We start from the raw sequence: 22,861 nt of genomic DNA, 5'->3' as shown, positions 1-22,861 counted from the left end.
TCAGCTTCCTCAGCATTACTGGTTGGGGCATAGACTTGGATTACTGTGATATTGAATGGTTTGCCTTGGAAACGAACAGAGATCATTCTGTCATTTTTGAGATTGCATCCAAGTACTGCATTTCAGACTCTTTTGTTGACCGTGATGGCTACTCCATTTCTTCTGAGGGATTCCTGCCCGCAGTAGTAGGTATAATGGTCATCTGAGTTAAATTCACCCATTCCAGTCCATTTGAGTTTGCTGATTCCTAGAATGTTGACATTCACTCTTGCCATCTTTTGTTTGACCACTTCGATTTTGCCTTGATTCATGGACCTGACATTCCAGGTTCCTATGCAATATTGCTCTTTACAGCTTCGGACCTTGCTTCTTTCACCAGTCACATCCACAGCTGGGTATTCTTTTTGCTTTGGCTCCATCCCTTCATTCTTTCTGGAATTATTTCTCCACTGATCTCCAGTAGCATATTGGGCCCCTACTGATCTGGGGAGTTCCTCTTTCAGTATCCTATCATTTTGCCTTTTCATACTGTTCATGGGATTCTCAAGGCAATACTGAAGTGGTTTGCCATTCCCTTCTCCAGTGGACCACATCCTGTCAGATCTTTCCACCATGACCCGCCCGTCTTGGGTGGCCCCACGGGCATGGCTTATTTTCATTGAGTTAGACAAGGCTGTGGTAAGGAAGGGTGGCGGTGAGGAGATACCCCTCTTCCAAGGTAAGGAGCAGCGGCTGCACTTTGCTGGTAGCAGCCATGAAGAGATACCCCACACCCAAGGTAAGAGAAACCCAAGTAAGATGGTAGGTGTTGCAAGAAGGCATCAGAGGGCAGACACAGTGAATCCATACTCACAGAAAGTATTTGGTATTAGATAGCATAAAAAGAAGGAAAGAAAGGATAGGGAGGCATGGCTGGAGATTTGGCTATGTAGTTAGCTGTGTTGTAGAAAAATAACTTATTTTTTACTATTTTATTATTATCATGAAAAATGATTGTAGGAAGAAAGTTGGATGTAAAGAGACAAATGAGACAATCATAATAATAGAGGTAGAGTTACTATTTTCTAAGTATTTACCAAATGCTAGACATTGAGTACTTTCCTTAATATCACAACCACTGAAGATAGGTATTATTTCTAATTTACAAATGGAAAATGAGACAACTGATAAATGACAACTGTAACTCAAAAATATTTTATTCCATAGTCACTGCTTTGACTCTGCTCTGTGGGGTCTTAGTTCCCAATACCAGGGATTGAACCGGAGCCACAGCAGTGAAAGTGCCAAGTCTTTACTCACTGGACCATCAGGGAATTCCTCGTATATGTTTTTTTAAAAAATCAGATTGTTAAAGTCCTATGAAAAACTCTGTTTGGATTTTAATTGGAGTTATATACTATACCATTGATTAATTTGGGTGAATTGGCAATCATTAACATAGTAAGGCTTCTAATTCATTAAGATGGTATGTTTCTCCAGTTATTTAAATCTTTAATGTTTTTCAACGAAATTTTATAGTTTTCTACATGAAAGTTTTACTTATCTTTTCTTAGGTGTATTGCTAGATATCCTATATATTTTTTCCCTCCCCATTGTAGATAGTATCTTTTAAAAAATTGCTTATCTAAATGTCTGTTTCAGGGGAATGAAAATGTGGTTGATTTGTTAATATTTGGCAACCTTCCAAAAATGATAATTTATCTGAAGTATGTTTTAAAGTGAAGTGAAAGTTGCTCAGTCATGTCTGACTCTTTGTGACCCAATGGACTATATAGTCCCTGGAATTCTCCAGGCCAGAATATTGGAGTGGGTAGCCTTTCCCTTTTCCAGGGGATCATCCCAACCCAGGGATCGAACCCAGGACTCCCACATTGCAGGTGGATTCTTTACTAGCTGAGCCACAAGGGAAGCCCATGTTTTGAAACTTCTGTGTTAAAAAAAAGTGATCTGTGAATTAGAGTATTATTTCCTCTTTTTTACTCCCTATCCTTTTTCTTTCTTTTTTCTTGTCTTCTTAATTCTAGTAGTTTATTACAGTGTTGAAGTAATGATTCAGGCATCTTTATCTTGTTCTTAAATTTAACAGGTGCTTTTAATTTATCATTTGTTCTTTCTAGCATTGAACCAACCTTGCATTCCTGGCATAACTCTATTTGTGATATAGTACCTTTTTTAAAAAGTATATTGCAGATTGGCTTATTAATTATTTATGATTTTATCATCCATGCTCACAAATAAAATTGGCTTACAGTTTTACTTTTTGAAATTCCTTTGTCAAATTTATCAAGGAGCCACATAAAATGAATTAGGGCGCATACCCTCTTTTCCTACAATCGGGAATAGTATTCAGAATTGAAATTGTTTGTGATTCATTTATTATTTTTTTGGCTGTGCCATGTGGCTTGTAGGGTTCTAGTTTCCTGACTAGGGATTGAACCTGTGCCCCACTGCAGTGGAAGTACAGTCCTGTGGAAACACCAGGGAAGTCCCATGGAATTGTCTGTAGTTTAAATGCTTGGCTAGAACTTGCTAAAAAAACTCTTTGGGTCTAAAATTCTCTTTGTGGGAAAATGTTCAGTGATTTAACTTCCTTAATGGTTATAGAACATTTGGGCTTTCTGTTTCTTTTTGATTTATTTTATAATTTATATTTTTCTAAGAATTTGCCCATTTCAACTGAGTTTTAAAATGTGTTGTGAAAGTTGCTCAGTGGTGTCTGATTCTTTGTGACCCCATGGACTACTGGAGTGGATAGACTTTCCCTTTTCCAGGGGATCTTCCCAATCCAGGGATTGAACCCCAGTCTCACGCATTGCAGGTGATTCTTTACCAGCTGAGCCACAAGGGAAGCCCAGGAATACTGGAGTGGGTAGCCTGTTCCTTCCCTAGGGGATCTTCCCGAACTAGGAATCAAACTGGGGTCTCCTGCATTGCAGGCGGATTCTTTACCAACTGAGCTATCAGGGAAGCCCCAAAATGTGTCATTCAGTTCAGTTCAGTTCAGTCGCTCAGTTGTGTCCGACTCTTTGCGACCCCATGAACCACAGCACACCAGGCCTCCCTGTCCATCACCAATTCCCGGAGTCCACCCAAACCCATGTCCATTGTGTTGGTGATACCATCCAACCATCTCATCCTCTGTCGTCCCCTTCTCCTCCTGCCCTCAGTCTTTCCCAGCATCAAGGTCTTTTCAAATGAGTCAGCTCTTCGCATCAGGTGGCCAAAGTATTGGAGTTTCAGCTTCAACAACAGTCCCTCCAATGAACACCTAGGACTGATCTCCTTTAGGATGGGCTGTTGGATCTCCTTGCAGTCCAAGGGACTTTCAAGAGTCTTCTCCAACCCCACAGTTCAAAAGCATTAATTCTGTGTTCAACTTTCTTTATGGTCCAACTCTCACATCCATACATGACCACTGGAAAAACCATAGCCTTGACTAGACGGAGAGGGATAAATTGGGAGACAGGGGTTGACATATACACTCTACTATATATAAAAGAGAGAACTATTGAGGACCTACTGTATAGCTTAGGGGACTCTATTCAATACTCTGTAATAACCTATATGGAAAAAGAATCTAAAAAAGTGGATATATATATATGTATATGTATAACTTATTCACTTTGCTATGCAACAGAAAGTAATACAACACGGTAAATCAACTATTCTCCAATAAAAATTAAAATAAAAAATAAAATATATTGATATAAATTATTATGTTTTCTTACTTTTTATATCTTTCCTGTATAACTAGTTATGGTTCCTTTTTCATTTCAGATATGGTTTATGTTGATTCATTTAAAAAAATCAGCCTTACTAGACATTTATTGATTTTATTAGTGTTTTCAAAAAATTAATTTGAGCTTTTCTTATCCTCTCAGTAGTATGCTTGGCTTTATTCTTACATTAGCTGTTTAGCACATGCTTTAGCTTATTAAGTTTCAGTCATTTCTTTCTAATTAAGTCATTTAGGCTATACATTTTCTTTCAAGTACCACCCTAGAGGTAATATTTTGTACTTTCTATTGTGATTTTGCTTTGACTCATGAATAATTTGAAAGTATATTTAAAAATTTTTAAATATTTAGGCTTTAACAATGATCTCTTTGATATTTTAAATTTAATTGTATAGTAGAAAATAACAACAGAAAGAGAGTCTTTATGTATGGGACTAATTCTTTGAAATGTGTTGAAACTTGGGCTAGTATGTGATCAATTTTTTTAAATGCTCTGTGTGCTTAATATGTATATATTCTCCAGTTCAATAATCTGCATATACCCATTTACTCAATGTTCTGATGCAGTTTTTTTTATATTCTTACTGATTTTTGCCAAATTGATCTACCAGTTATTGAGAGAGTGGCAGTTTCTTTTTGTAGTTTTGTCAATTTCCTTTTGAATATTTTGAATCAGTATAATTAGGTGATTTAGAATTTTTTTCCTTGTGAGTTGAATTTTATGACATCACTGTCATATCCTTGTTTATTTACGGTAATGCTTTTGTCTTAAAGTCTGTTTTCTCTAAAATTAATATTGCTTTACTAGTTTTCTTTAGCTTATTTTTTGCTTGATATATCTTTTTCTATTCTTTTACCCTCTACCTCTGAATCCCTGTGATTCAAATCTGTCTAACCAATTCCCTTCCCTAATTCCATTTTGTCTCTCTTCCTGACTTGGAGGCTATACTTTATTTTGTCCTTTCAGGACTTACTCATTAGCTTAACAAAATCTATAATGCTGTCTTGAACAATGCTAGGGCCTTAGAAACATTTTAACTATAGTTACAAATATTTACTTCCTGCCTCAAATTAAAATGGTATTATTGCCCAAGATTTTATTTCTTTCATGATTTTAGGTGTTAGTCACTGTTGCTTTATATAATTAATATTTCTTAGGTTTACCCTCATTTTCTTTGTTTGTCCGTCTTACATAGTATATCTTTCTTTGAGATCCTTTTCTTTCTTCCTGAGGTACATCTTCAGAAGAGTTTTTTTGAGAGCCTGTTGTTGGCAAACTCCATTTTTGACTGAAAATACATTTTCCTCTTTGTTGTGAAGTTTTTATGGGTATTGAATTCTGTATTGACAGTTATTTTCTCTTAATATCAATACTTCAAAAATCTTTCATTGTTTTCTAGTTTCTGTTGCTGATGTTCAGACATCAGCTGTCACTTTAATTGTCTTTCCTTAGTAGATGGTATGTCTTTTCTTTCTTGCTGCAGTTGCACTGTGGTATATCTACATGTGAATATTAAAGAATTTATCCTCTTAGGATTTTTGATTTCTCTCTCTAGGGAGTTGTACCTTCTGTTTCTTGAGAAAATGCTCAGCCATTGTCCCTTCTCATTCTTTTTCTTTCTTATAGAACTCGGGTAGAAATATGTTATATCTTTGTTCTTTTAATCATTCAACAGATATGTGTTGGTCACTCACTCTGTGCCAAGTGTAGGTGGTATAGCAGAGAATAATTTTGTTATCTCTTCAAATACTTCTCTCTCATTTCTAATCTCCCTGTGCAAAGTCTTATTAGATATATGTTGGGTCTTTTCATTCTTTCCTCTACTTTATAATTGCTTTTATTTAGCATCTTACCGTGTCTTCACACTGCTTTCTTTATAATCATCAGATCTGTCTTCCTAATTTTTACTTTTCTAATTGTGTTTGATCTGTTTTTTTACTTGTCTATTGAGTTTTCAGATTTCAGCTATTATGTTTTTAATTTCCACAACTTCTGCTTGTTTCCTATTTGTATCTTCTTGATCTTTCTGATCATCTCTTGTTCCTCAGCATACTCTCAGTATGTTCTGTTTTGTCTTTAAATAGACTAACCATGCTTATTTTATATTACCTATCAGAAAATTCCAGTTTCTGCCGTCTGATTTCATAGTTTGTTTCTGATGACTCTTGCTCATAGTACTTTGTTTCTTCATGAGGTTAGTGATTTTTTTGAATTGTGAGCTCATATTACCTAGTACTTATATCTTGTGGAAATTCTTTGAGGCCTGAGTTTACTGTGTATTTTTTCACAGAGGGTTTGTGTTGCTTCCTGCCAGGTACCTGGGCACTTTTAGCAAAAGTCAAATCAGATTCTCATCTCAAGATTTCTTTGGCATATACTTCACATGAATTCAGGTCCCAAACAGGGTGAGTGTCGGCATATGGTTAGGAATTTTGGGGAGACTTCTTTTTTCATGTACTACTAAGAGCCAACCTAGAGATAAATATTATCTTCACCATCTCGTCAAAGGTTTATTCTAGTAGAGGTTTTTCTGACACTGAATTCCTGTCTGTTCAAGTACAAAGCTTTACTTCCTTACTCATGGCATTGAGCTGGTCAGTACCTTGGGTAGTGGCCACTTAAAGATGTTTGGATACCCTCAGGACAAATGCTTACTCTTCTGGGTCTATCCTTTTTTTTGTTGTTTGTTTGTTTCTGGACTCTAAAGAATTCTATTATTTTGCTGCTAATTCAGCCATACATTAAAATTGTATATGTATAACATATAAAATAAATAATTTAAAAATATGTACTTTTCCTATACTGGAGGCGTTTTTTCTGACTTTCTGTTTCTGCCATGTTGCAGGAAATTAGTTTCATTGGTGTTTTTGAAAGACCCACAGGTTATTTTGATGTTTACAAAAGGTCGATACAGATGATGGTTGAAGCCACAGAGTTGGGAGTGTCTGTAATTGCAAGAGGAAAACAGATTTAACCACTGAGAAAACAGATTTAACCATGGAGAAGGGGAAATGATTAAAGGTGACTGAGAAGAAACGATGTAGGATTAGAGCCTAGAGAAGTTACTATCCTGGAAGCCAGGAAATCAGGGAATTTTAAAAAATAAGGACTAGCTAACTGTCAAATTTTAGACATGTCAAATAGAATGAAAATTTAAAATAGAGGATCACTAGGAGGCCATCGTGAGCCTCCTAATTATCAGACCACAAATGACTGGAATTAATAAGTAGACAGCAACTTTTAGGAGCTTTGTTAGTGAATGGAAGGAGGGAGTTACTTGGTAGCTGGAATGGGTTATGGAGGACTAAGGAAAAACCCAATTAAAAGTTGTCTTTGGAAATACGTAAGACATATCATGTGATATCATATATATGTGGAATCAAAATGAACTTATTTAAAAACTCACAGACTCTCAGACACAGAAAACAAATTTACAGTTACCAAAGGGGAAAGGGTGGAGGGATACTCAGAAGGTTGGGGATAACATATATGTACTACTATGCCAAAGCCTTTGACTATGTGGATCACAATAAACTGTGGAAAATTCTGAAAGAGACGGGAATACCAGACCACCTGATCTGCCTCTTGAGAAATTTGTATGCAGGTCAGGAAGCAACAGTTAGAATTGGACATGGAACAGCAGACTGGTTCCAAATAGGAAAAGGAGTTCATCAAGGCTGTGTATTGTCACCCTGTTTATTCAACTTATATGCAGAGTACATCATGAGAAACGCTGGACTGGAAGAAACCCAAGCTGGAATCAAGATTTCCGGGAGAAATATCAATAACCTCAGATATGCAGATGACACCACCCTTATGGCAGAAAGTGAAGAGGAACTCAAAAGCCTCTTGATGAAAGTGAAAGTGGAGAGTGAAAAAGTTGGCTTAAAGCTCAACATTCAGAAAACGAAGATCATGGCATCTGGTCCCATCACTTCATGGCAAATAGATGGGGAAACAGTGGAAACAGTGTCAGACTTTATTTTTCTGGGCTCCAAAATCACTACAGATGGTGACTGCAGCCATGAAATTAAAAGACACTTACTCCTTGGAAGGAAAGTTATGACCAACCTAGATAGCATATTGAAAAGCAGAGACATTACTTTGCCAACAAAGGTTCGTCTAGTCAAGGCTATGGTTTTTCCTGTGGTCATGTATGGATGTGAGAGTTGGACTGTGAAGAAGGCTGAGTGCCGAAGAATTGATGCTTTTGAACTGTGGTGTTGGAGAAGACTCTTGAGAATCCTTTGGACTGCAAGGAGATCCAACCAGTCTATTCTGAAGGAGATCAGCCCTGGGATTTCTTTGGAAGGAATGATGCTAAAGCTGAAACTCCAGTACTTTGGCCACCTCATGCGAAGAATTGACTATTGGAAAAGACCCTGATGCTGGGAGGGATTGGGGGCAAGAGGAGAAGGGGACGACAGAGGATGAGATGGGTGGATGGCATCACTGACTCGATGGACATGAGTCTGAGTGAACTCCAGGAGTTGGTGATGGACAGCGAGGCCTGGCTGCTGCGATTCATGGGGTCGCAAAGAGTCGGACATGACTAAGCGACTGATCTGATCTGATGTATAAAATAGATAATAAATAAGGCCATACTTTATAGCACAGGAAACTATATTCAATATCTTGAATATAAGGAAAAAGAATCTGGAAAAGTAGATATATATGTATGTATAGCTGAATCTCTTTGTTGTACACCTGAAACTACACAACATTGTAAATCAACTGTACTTCAAAAAAAGTTAAACCTTACTCTTAAACTGTCTTCTAAGAAAGCCAACAAAAGTACTTTTGGATTACTCTGTAAGAAGAGTATTATTACTGTAAATGGAAATATTTGTAGCATCTTTTGTAGGTGGTTGTTACATTTTTTTTAAATCATTTTTCAGATGAGAAAAATAGAAATGCCAAAATGGTTAATCTGTCCGAGTTCCCAACTCTGTCGTAAAGAGTGTTAACAATATTCGCATGTGACAAACTTCTGTTTTATTGGAGATTGGGAGAATTACTTAAGAGTGTAACGTCTGTGATTCTGTTGAGATTTTTTTCCCTCTATAATTGAAATACTTTTTTGATTATAGTTTGTTTTTAACGTGCTTATTTTAGTTTGCTTTCGTTTTGCTTCAGATCGTAATTAGGAAACCCTGGAGCGGGGAAACCCAGGTGAGCTTGCTTAGTATTCGGCCATTATTTCTTCTTTGGAGATGCACATACTGTATACTTTCTCTCCGCTTACCCATTGTTATTTGTAATGTTTCTTCTTACTCACTGGGAAATATAAAAGGAATTATTAGGGAAAATTTTAGCCATATTCTCTTCTCTTAGCATGTTTAAAATTTCAATGTAAAGGCAATTAGTACATATTGTTATCAAAGAAACTACTTGTTTTTTAAATTCTACATAATTCTGAACAATTCAGCAATTAATAAAATGAACATTTAAGTGGTGCTTAAGCTCATTTTCCTAAGAATGAGACAAAATTGGAGCTTTGTAAATGTACATTAATATGTTTTCTTTATGTAATTCTGAATTTCATGTAAATGAATTTGTAGAATTAATCACAGTAGAAGGAATCCTTTTTGCCCTTCCCAAGTGAAGCTCCCTTAGGTGCAGTTGGGTTGTCCTTCTGGGTTGCTTTAAGGGCACTTTAGCAGTTTTAAAAACTTAAGTACTAATTTCATAGCCAGTGTCAGCTGAATTTATTGAAGTAGGTCAGACTCTGGATAGAAACTTGTTTCTCAACCCTAAAGAGAGTCATTATCCATTCTTCTATTTGTTAGAGAATGGTAGTAAATTCCTCCACATTGACCACAAGTCTAGAGCAATTTCAGAAAATCTAGATAGTTGGATTTTTTCAGGTATAGGAAATTACTTAAGATTCTCTATGACTTTTATTATCCCAGTGGACCAAAAAGCAAAGAAAAACAAACAATAAAAGTCAATTCCTATCTTCCTATAGACAGTAGCTGTATGCTTAAAAAGAGAAGCATACCCACCAGCGTACATACGTACATCTATAAAATGCACATGCAAGGATGCAGTTAATTCATTGGGGAATTATTTTCCTTTTTTTAAAAAATTGTAGGTTAATTTCCCATTCTGTTCAGTTAATGGAGCAAGTTTTAATTGAAAGTATATACTGTATGTCTCACAATATGTTTCCTTTGAACTCTGGAAAAATCACATTCTGTGTCCATTGGAACTAAAATTCTCATTTAGGTCGCTATTAGAAAATAGTATAATCATGTGACCAAATATATGATACTGAAAACATAAGTATCATGAGAAGTCAATTTTTTTCCTTTTTAAAAACCTGCTTTACTTACCTATTTTGATTTCTGCTTTTTTTATATGCTGTTTGTTAAACAAAAGGAGGAGATAATGCTCTGAGATATTGTGGTAACAGGTTTTCAGTTCACTAAACAATTGATACACTTCCTTTGGTGTTAATTTTTTGTAATGTCTCTTGTCTTCTATTTCTTATTCAACTCATGATTCTATATATATTCAAATCATTTCTGCTCTGACAAGGACTCAGGCAATGAGATTAAACACCTGTGAGTTTGAATGTTACTGTGTCTTACTGTGTGACGGTGCACAAGTTATTTTAAAATTTCAGAGTTTTAGTCTCTTCATTAGTAAAATGCTGATAAAATCATAGGTTGAGGATCAAATGAATTACATCTAAAGTTCTTGGCACTTTATTTTGCTCTTAAGTACTTAGAAATGTTTTCACTACTGAAGTTGCTAATAATTCTTTTTCCGTAATCACACTGAGAATCCCTGGCCTCATGTAAGGAAAATAAGTATTTCACCACTTGTTTGAATAATAAAACAATAATATAGAGGTTTGATGAGTAATGCTTAAAATATATTGTTGTTGTTCAGTCACTAAGTCATGTCCAACTCTGCGACCCCATGGACTGCAGCACACCAGGCTTCCCTGTCCTTCACTCTCTCCTGGAGTTTGCTCTAATTCATGTCTATTGAGTCAGTGATGCTACCTAACCATATTATATATCTACATAAGTACGATGTCTATAGTTTGCCGTTCTGAGAAGTCAATAATTAATGATCAGTGTGCTTTTAATTTATGCCTGAAGGTTTTGTGGCGAATTTGGCAGTTGAGCTGGTTCTTAAACGTTGGATATGAGTTGAAACAAGAGTTATATGAATAGGGAGAGAGAGTAAGCAGCATGAACGGAGGCTTGGAATTTCAAAATGTCAGATAGTAACTTAAAGATGTTTTGAGGCAGGAACCAATGTATGGGCATTGTGTTAAAGTAGCCTTGGTGTAATTAATTGGTCTGTCACAAACTGCTTAGTGTTGCACATTTAGTAAGTGGAAAATCAGAGACTCAAAATTTCAAATCTTTTTTAACTTAAAATCCTTGTTATATTGATAATATTGACATCCTTGCTACATCATCATTCACAGAGAATCTGCTAGGTGCAGTTACATCCGGAGAAAGCAAAAATGAACAAGACATAGTACTTTCCAAGAGAGAGAGACAGGGGTAGGTTTTTGTGTGTGTATCCATGTGTCTCTACTGTGGGCAGTTCTTTGTGGCAGTCACTCACTGTGTATACCCTTTGGAGATGTTAATCTGCTTTCCCCATGATTATAGGGAGTATCTCCTTGGTGGAGATGTTAGCATTTAAGGAATAGTGGTATAATATGGCTGTTAAAATGCAAAAAATCTACTTAATGTTGTGTTTCAAAGCTAGAGAATATCTGGGTTAGAGTAAAAAGTGATAATATGTCCTTCACCAGTGTGGTACACCTTCCCAATGGATTAATGAATATATGACTACATGTGATTTTTTTACTTGCTGATTGAGAAACCTGTGTCTGTACTGTACCTATTCGGGCTTTCTCATAAAATTTTGTAATCAACTGCTAGCTAAAGAGTGGTTTGTTTACTATTTACTAAGTGGAATTACCTTTATGTCATGTAAAATGATTTAGGGTTAAGAACCTAGTTGTTGAGGCAACAACTTAACCAAGTTGTGAGGCAATACACAACAGGAGCTAGGAACATGAATTACGGAGCCGGTCTGCCTGGGTTCCAGACCAGACTGTGCTACTCATTACCTCGGTGACCCTGTTTCCAGTTTGCCAGCTATGAACTGGGGATGATAATAATCCCTACTTCATTGTTGTATTTGGCATGTAGTAGACACTGTCTATTGATAGTTATTAAAGATCTATTATCCCTTATTTGCAATTTAGAAGTTAACTATAAACTGGCAGTTTTTAATATAATTCATTTGACATCAAACCCTGACGTAATCAATGTCTTTGGTTTTTGGTTCTATACTTGACCTTAAGTTATTATAGTTAGTTTATAAAAGCTCTTTGTAAATTATAGACATATGTTATTACAATTGTTTTATGATACTTATTGGACAGTATAGTTTACAGTGTTTCTCATGAAGTAAAAATAAACTTGGATATCTTGTGATTAGTATTATCAACTGGCTAATTAAAAACTAAGTAAAGGATTTCCCTGGTGGTCTAGTGGTCAAGACTGGGTGCTTCTAGCCCATAGGGTGTGGGTTCCATCCCTGGTCGAGAACTAAGATCCCACATGCTGCACGGCATGGCCAAAAAAAATAAAAATAAAAGAAACCTAATTAGTGTTAATATTTATTGAATGTTTATGTGTACCAGGTACTACACAGAGCATTTTATGTTCATTATCTTCTTTATTCCAGCAGTCCTTTAGGTGTGATAGTATTGATTCTGTTTTTAATGTGCTGAGGCTTAGAGAGCTAAGGTCATTTGCTCCGGGACACAGTGTCACTCAGTGTGCTAGCAGGGCCACAATTCAGACCTCATCTCTGACTTTTGAAGTCACTTCTGTGTCCTTTTCTTCTATCTATACTATCTTTATAGTTTAGAAAATTTTCATGAGGAAATAAAATCACTAGTATACTAAAGTATATATATATATATATATATATTTTTTTTTTTTAAAGATTCTTTGCTTTATAGAATTTTTTACCATTTAAGAAAAATACTGAGTCTTTCAGTGAACTGGAGTTACAAAATTCCAATTTACAAGCAACTTTGGGAAATTTATATTGATTGTGTTAAGGGAGGTACTTATATACTCTAAATACTGGGGAGGGGAGTTGAAAATAAACACAAATTGGCTTTCTTTTAAACAGAAAATGCTAATTTAAAAAGCTTATGTAGCTGACAGTGGGACAGGAAGTTCTGTTTTGTTTATTAGGGCAAAGGAAGGCAGTGGAGCTCACAAGGTGAGTGCTCTGCAGTGAACACCTATTGGTTCCCACTCAGCTTCATGCGCTCCCCTAACATTATCCCAGTTGTAACCTCAGTGTCTGCCCTTCCTCATTCCTTGAATGTGATTGCCGTAAGACAATGATAATTGAAGTATAAATTTATTTTGCTTTGTTTTCCTTATTATTTTAGGTGCTGGAAAGCCCCCTATGTTTGGTGATTATGAAGCTCAGAGACACTGGCAAGAGATTACTTTTAATTTACCCATCAAACAATGGTATGGATAATTTTAACTTGATTTTATTATCAGTCAGTTAATGTAGATTATTTGAAATTACTTAAAAGGAAAATACTCTGTTTCTTCATCTTTAGCATCCTCTTCCTATTTACTGAAGTCACATATGTTACCCTGTATATTGTCAGCTCATTTTGAAATTTTATCCCCCTGAAAGTTACCATATACTCAACTACCAGCTGGAATATGATACAAAACTAGAACTTTAAGGATAGGACACTGTATGCCATGAAAGCTCCTGAGGATATAAACTGTGAAAGTTTATGGGCTTAGAATATTTCTTTTGGCGGTTCCTCAAAGTTTCTCTGTTAGGAACGTATGAGATGTAAAGAAGCAGTAGCTTAGTGATGAAGAATGTAGATGTTTGAGTCAGACTGCCTGTGTATGTGTGTGTGTTAGTGTTCAGACGGAGCCTGTATTCTTTACTGGCAGTGTGAGCTTTGGCAAGTTATTTAACTGTCTCTGCCACAGTTTTATCACTCACAGAATAGAAATAATAGAATACATATTTCACTGGGCTATTGTGAAGACTGAATAAAATGATTCACTTAAAGCACTTACACCAGTGCCTGAAGTGTAATGAGCTCTCAATAAATGTTAGCTGTAGTTATGTCTTCAAAAAATCTGTGCATTGCCATTTTTGTTGAACATGTTCTGATAATTGATGATAGTATTCTTTTTTTACTTATTATGTGCCTGGTAGATTATTTGATTAAACCTGGTTGTACAAACTGTTTTTATCATTCTCTTGATTGCTTTGGTCACTGCTTTTATTTAACTCCTTTATGAAAGAGAGTTATATATAAGAACTTCACATTGAACTCTCTATTAACAGGTTGGCTCTACCTACTCCAAATTTGGAGTATTTATAATAGAGATCAGCTAAATATTTGATATTCTTGTTTTTTTTAATAGATGTGTGCATATTTGTTTTTTGCTTGTTTTCGACCTCACTGCACAGCTTGTACGATCTTAGTTCCCTGACCAGGGATTGAATCAGAGGCCATGGCAGTGAAAGCACCAAGTTCTAATGTTTAAATGGTGTGATTTCTTTTTTTTTCGTAGTTTGAAGTTTATTGTTATATCATTCATAATGACTGTCATTGAAAAAGATATATCTCAATGGCATAGTTTACAAAACAGAAAATACATACTTTTGACAGGTTCACTATTTTCTACAGTGGATATAAATCTGTATTGGCAATAACATTTCTAATATTTTGAATTGTCTAATTTTGTCAAATTTGATTAGTTTGCCATTTTTGTTACCTAGTAATGTGACTGAAGAATGGTTTCTTATTTTTTAACTTCAGTTTTCCAAGTGTGAAGTCTTTCTGTGTTCATCTAGAAAGTTAGTTATAGTCAAAACTTTCAAGTGATATACTTGTCTGAAATATGAAATCAGAATCTATCAGGTAAAGTTTTAAAATGTCAGCTTTATAATTCTAAATTTAAAAACTGATTTATTCCATTTCATTATACATAGTTGAAAGTGATAGATGCAAGCAACTTTTTTCTTTAAATGACAATTTTTATAATTTTTATAATGACAATTCCTTAATGTGTGATGTCAGAAGCACTTTTGGCATTAAGTAGTAGAAAACCTCGGAGAAGGCAATGGCACCCCACTCCAGTACTCTTGCCTGGAAAATCCCGTGGACGGAGGAGCCTGGTGGGCTGCAGTCCATGAGGTCGCTGAGTCAGACATGACTGAGCGACTTCACTTTCACTTTTCACTCTCATGCATTGGAGAAGGAAATGGCAACCCACTCCAGTGTTCTTGCCTGGAGAATCCCAGGGATGGGGGAGCCTGGTTGGAGGCCATCTATGGGGTTGCATAGAGTCGGACACGACTGAAGTGACTTAGCAGCAGTAGAAAACCTAATAGTAGTTAAAGCAATAAAATAATTATCTCCATAAGTAGGTCTTTGCAGGGCTGGTAAAGTGGCTCAATGATAGCAGTTAAAGAACTCAGGCTTTTCCATTTTCTTCCTTTCCTCTCTTCTTGGCATGTTGGCTTTTCATCCTGAGGCTTTTTACCTCAAGATCAGATGACTGCCAAGGCTACCAGCACTGTGACGTTGTACAACCATATTCAAGGCAGGAATAATAAAAGTACCTTATTTTTTACGTCTCTTTTTGTTATGGAGCAAAATCTTTTCCACCCTTAAAGCAATCATTAATAGAAATGCCTGGCTTAGTGCAGGCATGGTTTATCACCTGGGGTAGGAGAAGTGTCCACCTACCCTGAGTATGTTGCTTTTTAAAACAAGATCACAGTTTTATAAGTGAGGAATTGTGGGAACCACTGTTTATTTCAGCATTGTTATAACTATGAGAAGCCTAAATATATTTTGCTAGGGGAATGATTAAAGTACATTTCTCCTATATGCATGTGTACATTTTTTTTCTAGGTAGATTCCTAGAAGCGGAATCTCTAAAGTAGCCAGTTATAATAGATACCAATACCAGAATCTCTTACCCTTACCAATATTTAATAATAACAATACCAGACTTCTAAAATTTCCATTTCCTTGAGTACATGTGATGTTGATTTTCCTTCATGTCCGACTCTTTGTGACCCCATGGACCATATAGCCTATCAGGCTCCTCTGTCCGTGGAATTTTCCAGGCAAGAATACTGTAGTGGGTTGCCATTTCCTGCTCCAGGGGATCTTCCCAACCCAGGGATCAAACCCACGTCTCTTGTGTCTCTGCATTGACAGGCAGATTCTTTGCCACGGTGTTACCTGGGAAGCCCCTGGTGTATTTACTGATCATCATATTTTTCTCAAATTTGCATATTTATATATTTCCCCCATGTTACTGATGAATTGCTGATCTTTTTTGTAATGATTTGTGTGATTTTAAGATAAAAAATTACATTAACTTTCTCTCCTGTGTAACAAATGACCACAAAAACGGTGATTACTTAAACACACACTTGTTTTTCATTTTTGGTTGCCCTGTGTTCCTCATTGCTGTGCCGGGCTTTCTCTGGTTGTGGCAGGTGGGAGCTGCTCTCTGCTCGTGGTGCTGCCTTCTCACTGCAGTGACTTCTCGTTGAGGAGCGTGGGCTGCAGGTGCACAGGCTTCGGTAGTTCTGGTTCACAGGCTCAGTTGCCCTACAGCATGTGGAATCTTCCTGGACCAGGGATCGAACCTGTGTCCCCTCCATTGGCAGGAGGATTCTTAACCACTGTACCTCCAGGGAAGTCCAAAACACACATTTATTATAGAAGTCTGGGGCACAGCTTATTTCAGTATTATGATCAGAGTCTCCGGAGGCTGCAATCCAGTTGTCGTCTGAGACTGCAGTCTTATCAGAGGCTCAGCTGGGGAAAGAACCATTTCCAAGTTGCCTCAAGTTATTGGCAGAATTAATTTCCTTGCATCTATAAAACTAAGGGCTTTGGTTTCTTATTGGAATCTATCTTTATCTTCTAGAGTCTCCCTGCAGTTTCTTGCTCTGTGGCTTCTCCACTATGCCCACTTACAGAAACATGACAGTTTTCTTCTTCCAAGTCAGTGAAAGGGAGTACTCTGTAGCTTAGCCAGCAAGATGGAATCTTCCATATATGTAAAACATAAGCATAAGAATGATCATCCTGTCACTTTTTTTGTACTTGGTTGTTTACTAGCAAGTCACATGTCTTGTCCATACTCAAGGGGAGGGAATTAATGTACACACACGTGGCAGGAATACCAGGAGATGGGTTCACAGGGATGACTTTAAAGTCTGTCTGCCGTAGTATTCGGCAGTGTATAATAGTATTCTGCAGTTTAATCATTTGTTTTGGTGTGTGTATATGTATAAAATAAATATCTTCTTTCTGTTCTTTGAATTTTTCTTAAGGTGTTTTTTATTAAATTTTTACATTTGATATATAGACATTCTTTGAACTGTTCTTGAAACTTCTTTAAGTTTGGAACTGTTTTAAAATAGAATATATTTTTGTACAGAGCAAAAATAGCCACAATATATTAGAAAAAATTACATTTTGAAGTTAATGATAACACATTTGGAGTAATTTTATAGTTTGCTGTGGCAGCTAGAGTTTTTTTCTGATAAAACATCTACTGAGATTACATGGGAATTCAGTGGGAAAGGACATTCCATTCCAATGGTATTTATCCAACTTTTCAGGTGGATCTGATACATATAAAGCAGGAGAATTAACTATTTGCTTTGTTTCTACGGGTAGATTTTGAAGCTTTACTTGAAACAATTTTAAGCTATCTTTTTCCACAAATTTCTCTCTTCTTACTTATGCATTTCCATAAAGTAGGTAGCACAGTTAGTTGTTGGTTGTATTATTCCTTCTTCCCAGTCCAACCGGTGGTTTTACTGTTAGTGTATACCTTTGCATACCACCCATGCCTCCTTCGCTATCTCCAGTGGACCTCAGTGTTAAAGTAAATGAAAAATAGCTTTTGCCTTAGAAGAAGCTGAAAAACAAATCAAATTATATTGTTCAAAATGTGATTTTTGAATTATCTGATGCTTTTCCACTACTGTATCCATCCCAGTGGTTTTGTAGCTAATGACCACTTAGAACTACTGTTGCACTCACTTTGTGTCAGGCAGTTGCTTCACAGTTTTACATGTTTAATTCAGTCCTTCAACAACTCTTTGGGGTAAATACAATAAAACCTTGTGCTAATGCTCCCTGTCATTACGTGAATTTGGAAATAACGCAGTTTGGTACCTGTGTTCAGGTAACCCTATTTAGAGAAGTGGGTCCTCTGGTTTCCACTATTGGCCTGGCCCAGCTTCCCAGTTTCAAGCTGTTGAAAGGGACTCTGACTTATATGGAGTCTTGGGTTCACTGTATCTTGATTTTGAGTTCCAGCCAGATAGATACAGGAACCAGGATTGTTCACATGGATGTTGCTGCTGCGGTACATAACTGTCACCAGAAGATACCATGCTGTACTGTGCCCATGGCTGTCTAGCATGCCCTGATCATTTTATTAATCCTCACTCCCTGCATACAAACCTACATATTGTGTATCAGACACTAAGAAAAGTAGACCTTTTGAAGATGAATACAGTTGATCCTTGAACAACATGGGTTTGAACTGTGCAGGCCCCTTTATACATGGATTTCTTTCAATAGTAAATACTGTACTACAGAAACCATGGTTGGTTGAATCCGAGGTTGTGGAACCTAGATCCAGAGGAACCTCGGAGAGAGATGGCTGACTGTAAATTATACTTGGATTTTCAACTGCATGAAGAGTCACTGCCCCTAATCTGCATGTTGTTCAGGGTCAACTGTAGTAGGTTATTTAACTGGATCATGATAAAGGCCAACTTAAAACTTTTTTTTTTCAGTCTCAGAGTAAGGGGTTGTGATGTCAAAAAATTGTGACCCATTTGAAACAGGATTTTTTTTTTTTTTGCTTTTTCATACTGTTCATGGGGTTCTCAAGGCAAGACTGCTTAAGTGGTTTACCATTCCCTTCTCCAGTGGACCACGTTTTATCAGAACTCTCCACCATGACCCGTCTGTCTTGGGTGGCCCTACAGAGATCAAATTGCCAACATCTGTTGGATCATCGAAAAATCTAGAGAGTTCCAGAAAAACATCTGCTTTATTGACTGTGGAATATTGACTGTGGAAAATTCTTCAAGAGATGGGAATACCAGACCACCTGACCTGCCTCTTGAAAAATCTATATGCAGGTCAGGAAGCAACAGTTAGGACTGGACATGGAATGACAGACTGGTTCCAAATAGGGAAAGGAGTATGTCAAGGCTGTGTATTGTCACCCTGCTTATTTAACTTATATGCAGAGTACATAATGAGAAATGCTGGGCTGGATGAAGCACAAGCTGGAATCAAGATTGCTGGGAGGAATATCAATAACTTCAGATATGCAGATGACACCACCCTTATGGCAGAAAGTGAAGAAAAACTAAAAAGCCTCTTGATGAAAGTGAAAGAGGAGAGTGAAAAAGTTGGCTTAAAATTCAACATTCAGAAAACTAAGATCATGGCATCTGGTCCTGTCACTTCATGGGAAATAGATGGGGAAACAGTGGAAACAGTGACAGACTTTATTTTTGGGGCTCCAAAATCACTGCAGATGGTGACTGCAGCCATGAAATTAAAAGATGCTTGCTCTTTGAAAGAACAGTTATGACCAACCTAGACAGCATATTCAAAAGCAGAGACATTACTTTGCCAACAAAGGTCTGGCTAGAAAGCTATGGTTTTTCCAGTAGTCATGTATGGATGTGAGAGTTGGACTGTATAGAAAGCTGAGTGCCAAAGAATTGATGATTTCCAACTGTGGTGTTGGAGAAGACTCTTGAGAGTCCCTTGGACTACAAGGAGATCATACCAGTCCATCCTAAAGGAAATCAGTCCTGAATATTCATTGGAAGGACTGATGTTGAGGCTGAAACTCCAATACTTTGGCCACCTGATACGAAGAACTGACTCATTGGAAAAGACCCTGATGCTGGGAAAGATTGAGGGCGGGAGGAGAAGGGGATGACAGGATGAGATGGTTGGATGGTATCACTGACTCAATGGACATGAGTTTGAGTAAACTCTGGGAATTGTCAATGGACAGGGAGGCCTGGTGTGCTGCAGTCCATGGGGTCGCAGAGTTGGACACGACTGAGCAACTGAACTGACTGAAACAGGCTTAGGGATAGTGATTATTTATATTGTATATAGTTTGGTGTCCATTATTATAAATTCTTGTAATGATTGAGAAAATTATTTGGATAGAGGAAGCTGTCTAGTTATAAAGATTATAGTTAAGGAGTCTTATGTAAATTATTATAGTCTATGTAGTCTATAAATTTTCATTTCTTGAGTCACAGTATTCATATATAGTTTCTTCCCTTTCTAACCAACTGGTTAATTGGTTAACCAGTTATTTTAAATAGTTTAACCAATTATTACATGATGAATTAAATAGTTTAACCAACTATTAATTTATGAACTTTACATATAGTGTTTTTCCTTAATTCACAGAATTTTACATGTAATAGGCTCTCATTAAATGTTGGTTGAATTGTGTTCAAAGTGATATTAATAAGTCTACCTGTTTCACGCAGTATTTCTTTCTTTGCAAACCAAATCTTTACATGATTTGAACATTCATTTTTTACTTTTTAAAATTGTGATTTCACATTGTTTCTGTAATTTTTAGACTGTCAGAAGCAAATTCTCTTTTTCGTTGCATATTTTCTTTTGTATAAGTATTAGTCATTGTTTAAGTTTACTAATAGTAAAATGACAACAAGTTCCAATTTGCCTGTGACAATCTTGGTTTACCTCTATTGTTATGGCTTAATTATTAATAGCTTCCTCTTTCACTCTTAAGAGTACTTCAGTTTAGATAATAATTTAGTCACACTACTCATTAACAACTTTAATTGTGAGTTCACAAAAGTTTTTGAGAGAAGAGGAAAAGAAAAAATGTAGATGATTTTTTTTTACCTTATATGTTTTTTCAAGTTAAATGACATGATATATTGAATACAAGTCTATTTCTTGAATATTGATTGATGGAGTGGTGCTTTCTTTTTTTTTCCAGGTATTTTAACAGCAGTGATAACAATTTACAGTATTGGGGATTGGACTATCCACCTCTTACAGCTTATCATAGTTTTTTATGTGCATATGTGTAAGTTTTTCTTCTTTAACATAACTACATATTTATGCCCTTAGCAGATGCAGTAAGGAACAGTTTGTTGATTGGAGGAGAGATCATTTGTAGCTATTATTGTATTATGGTTTGTAGAGCACCATGCCTTTATAATTGGTTTGTAGGAAAGTTAACTATCAGAGTTTTAATATTTGTGTAATCTTTTTGGTGGAAATGCTAGAAAGAGATGCAAAAAAATCTAGCTTTGTTTTGAAGTAGAAATGTTACCAATTATGCATGGTTTACTGAGAAATATATCTAATATGATTAGTTGTGCATAGGAAAGCTTTTTTCCTGGAATGGCCCAAAGTAAATGAAAAATAAAGGTCTAAATGGTATTGTGATTAACCAGTCAAGTTAGAAACTAGAAGTACTGTAGTGTTTCACTTATGATTTAAGATCGGATTGGAATTCCTTCTTTTACAGGCATGGAATGGTTTATAGATGATAAGGCACTTCTGTTTAGTAGAGACCCAGTTCTACTCTGTAGTGGTATTCCATTTCAGACCTGCAGTGTGTCAGTAGAAATTTGAGGAACTTCTTCACAGTATCTTCTGAACTTATTTTACCGTTTCATATTTTTAAAAAATTAGCTTCCTGGACTAAAAATATGTCTCCAAACTTCATGGTAACTAGTTGTACTTTTCAGTGTTCTGGAAAATGTAATACTATTGAAAACTTAATGTATCTTTAATAATTATGTTCAGTTTTATGCAGTGATTTATGATTAACAGCTATTTATTGTAGCCTATTATGATAACTGAAAAGATGATAAATTATAAAGCTGTGATCCTCAGTCCTAGTATCTTGCTGTTTACAAAGTACATGTTTAGTAAACGCAAGGTGACACATTAGATTGTTTTCACACTGAAAGTATCATGAAGGTAGGGCTTTCAGTTAAAATGTTACATGAGTTTGTTGGAAGATGAGCAAGGTGGACTCGGTTTTTTAGCTTTAGTCAGTTTCACATGGTTAAATACAAAGAGTTAAGCCTTAACTCTATTGCTCCACTTCTCAACATAGATTCATATGTCCTCAGGTGTCCTTATTGCTAAAAGTGATGGGGCATAAAGTGCATGTATATATGCTTTGATTTGCAGGGCAAAGTTTATAAATCCAGACTGGATTGCTCTCCATTCATCACGTGGATATGAGAGTCAGGCACATAAGCTCTTCATGCGTGCAACAGGTAAAAGAGCAGTAGATGTTGAATGTAACATTGAATTAAACATTTTTTTGAACTGGTTCTATTATTGTCCTTACTGACTTTTACAGTTGTGTAACTGTACATATGCATATATATGTATACTGTTTGAGCAAATGTGTATGTAAACTAAGACACACAACAGTAGAAACAAATAACTCTGGGTGCTTTACATTTGTTATTATCTCACTTAATAATATGGACACCCAAATGAGGTAAAATACTGTTGTTAAGCTGAGTGAGGGCAATATTATTAGCTCACCTGAAGTTGGTTAGCTCTGAATTAAAGTTTTAGTTGTTTAGGCCTTTGCTTTGATAAATCCCTTTCACTTTTAAAGTAAATTACAGTTGTATGGGCTTCCCCACTGGCTCAGTGGTAAACAGCCCACCTGCCAATGCAGGAAATGCAGGTTCAGTCGTTGGGTTGGGAAGATCCCTTGGAGAAGGAAGTGGCAACCCACTTCAGTATTCTTGCCTGGGAAATCCCATGGACAGAGGAGCCTGGTGGGCTACAGTCCATGGGATTGTAAAAGAGTTGGACATGACTGCAACTAAACAACAACAGTTGTATATCATACATTGTGTTGCTGTGTAGTGTTGCTGAACTAATCTTTATAACAAATGTTTATTGAGCATTTTTTGTATGCTAAGAGTTGAAAGTAATGAGCTTACATTTTTTTTAAACCTTTACAAG

The 22,861-nt window shown here is 36.3% G+C and overlaps 1 protein-coding gene across 2 annotated transcripts in view; it reads left to right on the top strand.

Moving 5' to 3' along the window:
* ALG6 (ALG6 alpha-1,3-glucosyltransferase) overlaps positions 1-22,861 on the top strand; it is a 58,069-nt gene that overhangs the window by 7,925 nt on the left and 27,283 nt on the right. Inside the window, exons 2-5 of one of the 2 annotated variants that reach the window (XM_070786425.1) lie at positions 8,875-8,910; positions 13,190-13,274; positions 20,853-20,942; positions 22,064-22,152. In XM_070786425.1, coding sequence (XP_070642526.1) covers positions 13,207-13,274; positions 20,853-20,942; positions 22,064-22,152 — 247 coding nt within the window. In that variant the 5' untranslated portion in view covers positions 8,875-8,910; positions 13,190-13,206. The remainder of the gene's footprint in view (positions 1-8,874; positions 8,911-13,189; positions 13,275-20,852; positions 20,943-22,063; positions 22,153-22,861) is intronic. The other variant, XM_070786424.1, reaches the window with a different exon arrangement.

This window comes from Bos indicus, chromosome 3 (assembly GCF_029378745.1).
Source record: "Bos indicus isolate NIAB-ARS_2022 breed Sahiwal x Tharparkar chromosome 3, NIAB-ARS_B.indTharparkar_mat_pri_1.0, whole genome shotgun sequence".
In the NCBI taxonomy this organism is placed as follows: domain Eukaryota; kingdom Metazoa; phylum Chordata; class Mammalia; order Artiodactyla; family Bovidae; genus Bos; species Bos indicus.
Note: the sequence above shows the minus strand (reverse complement) of the source record. Positions and strands in the feature narration are given on the sequence as shown.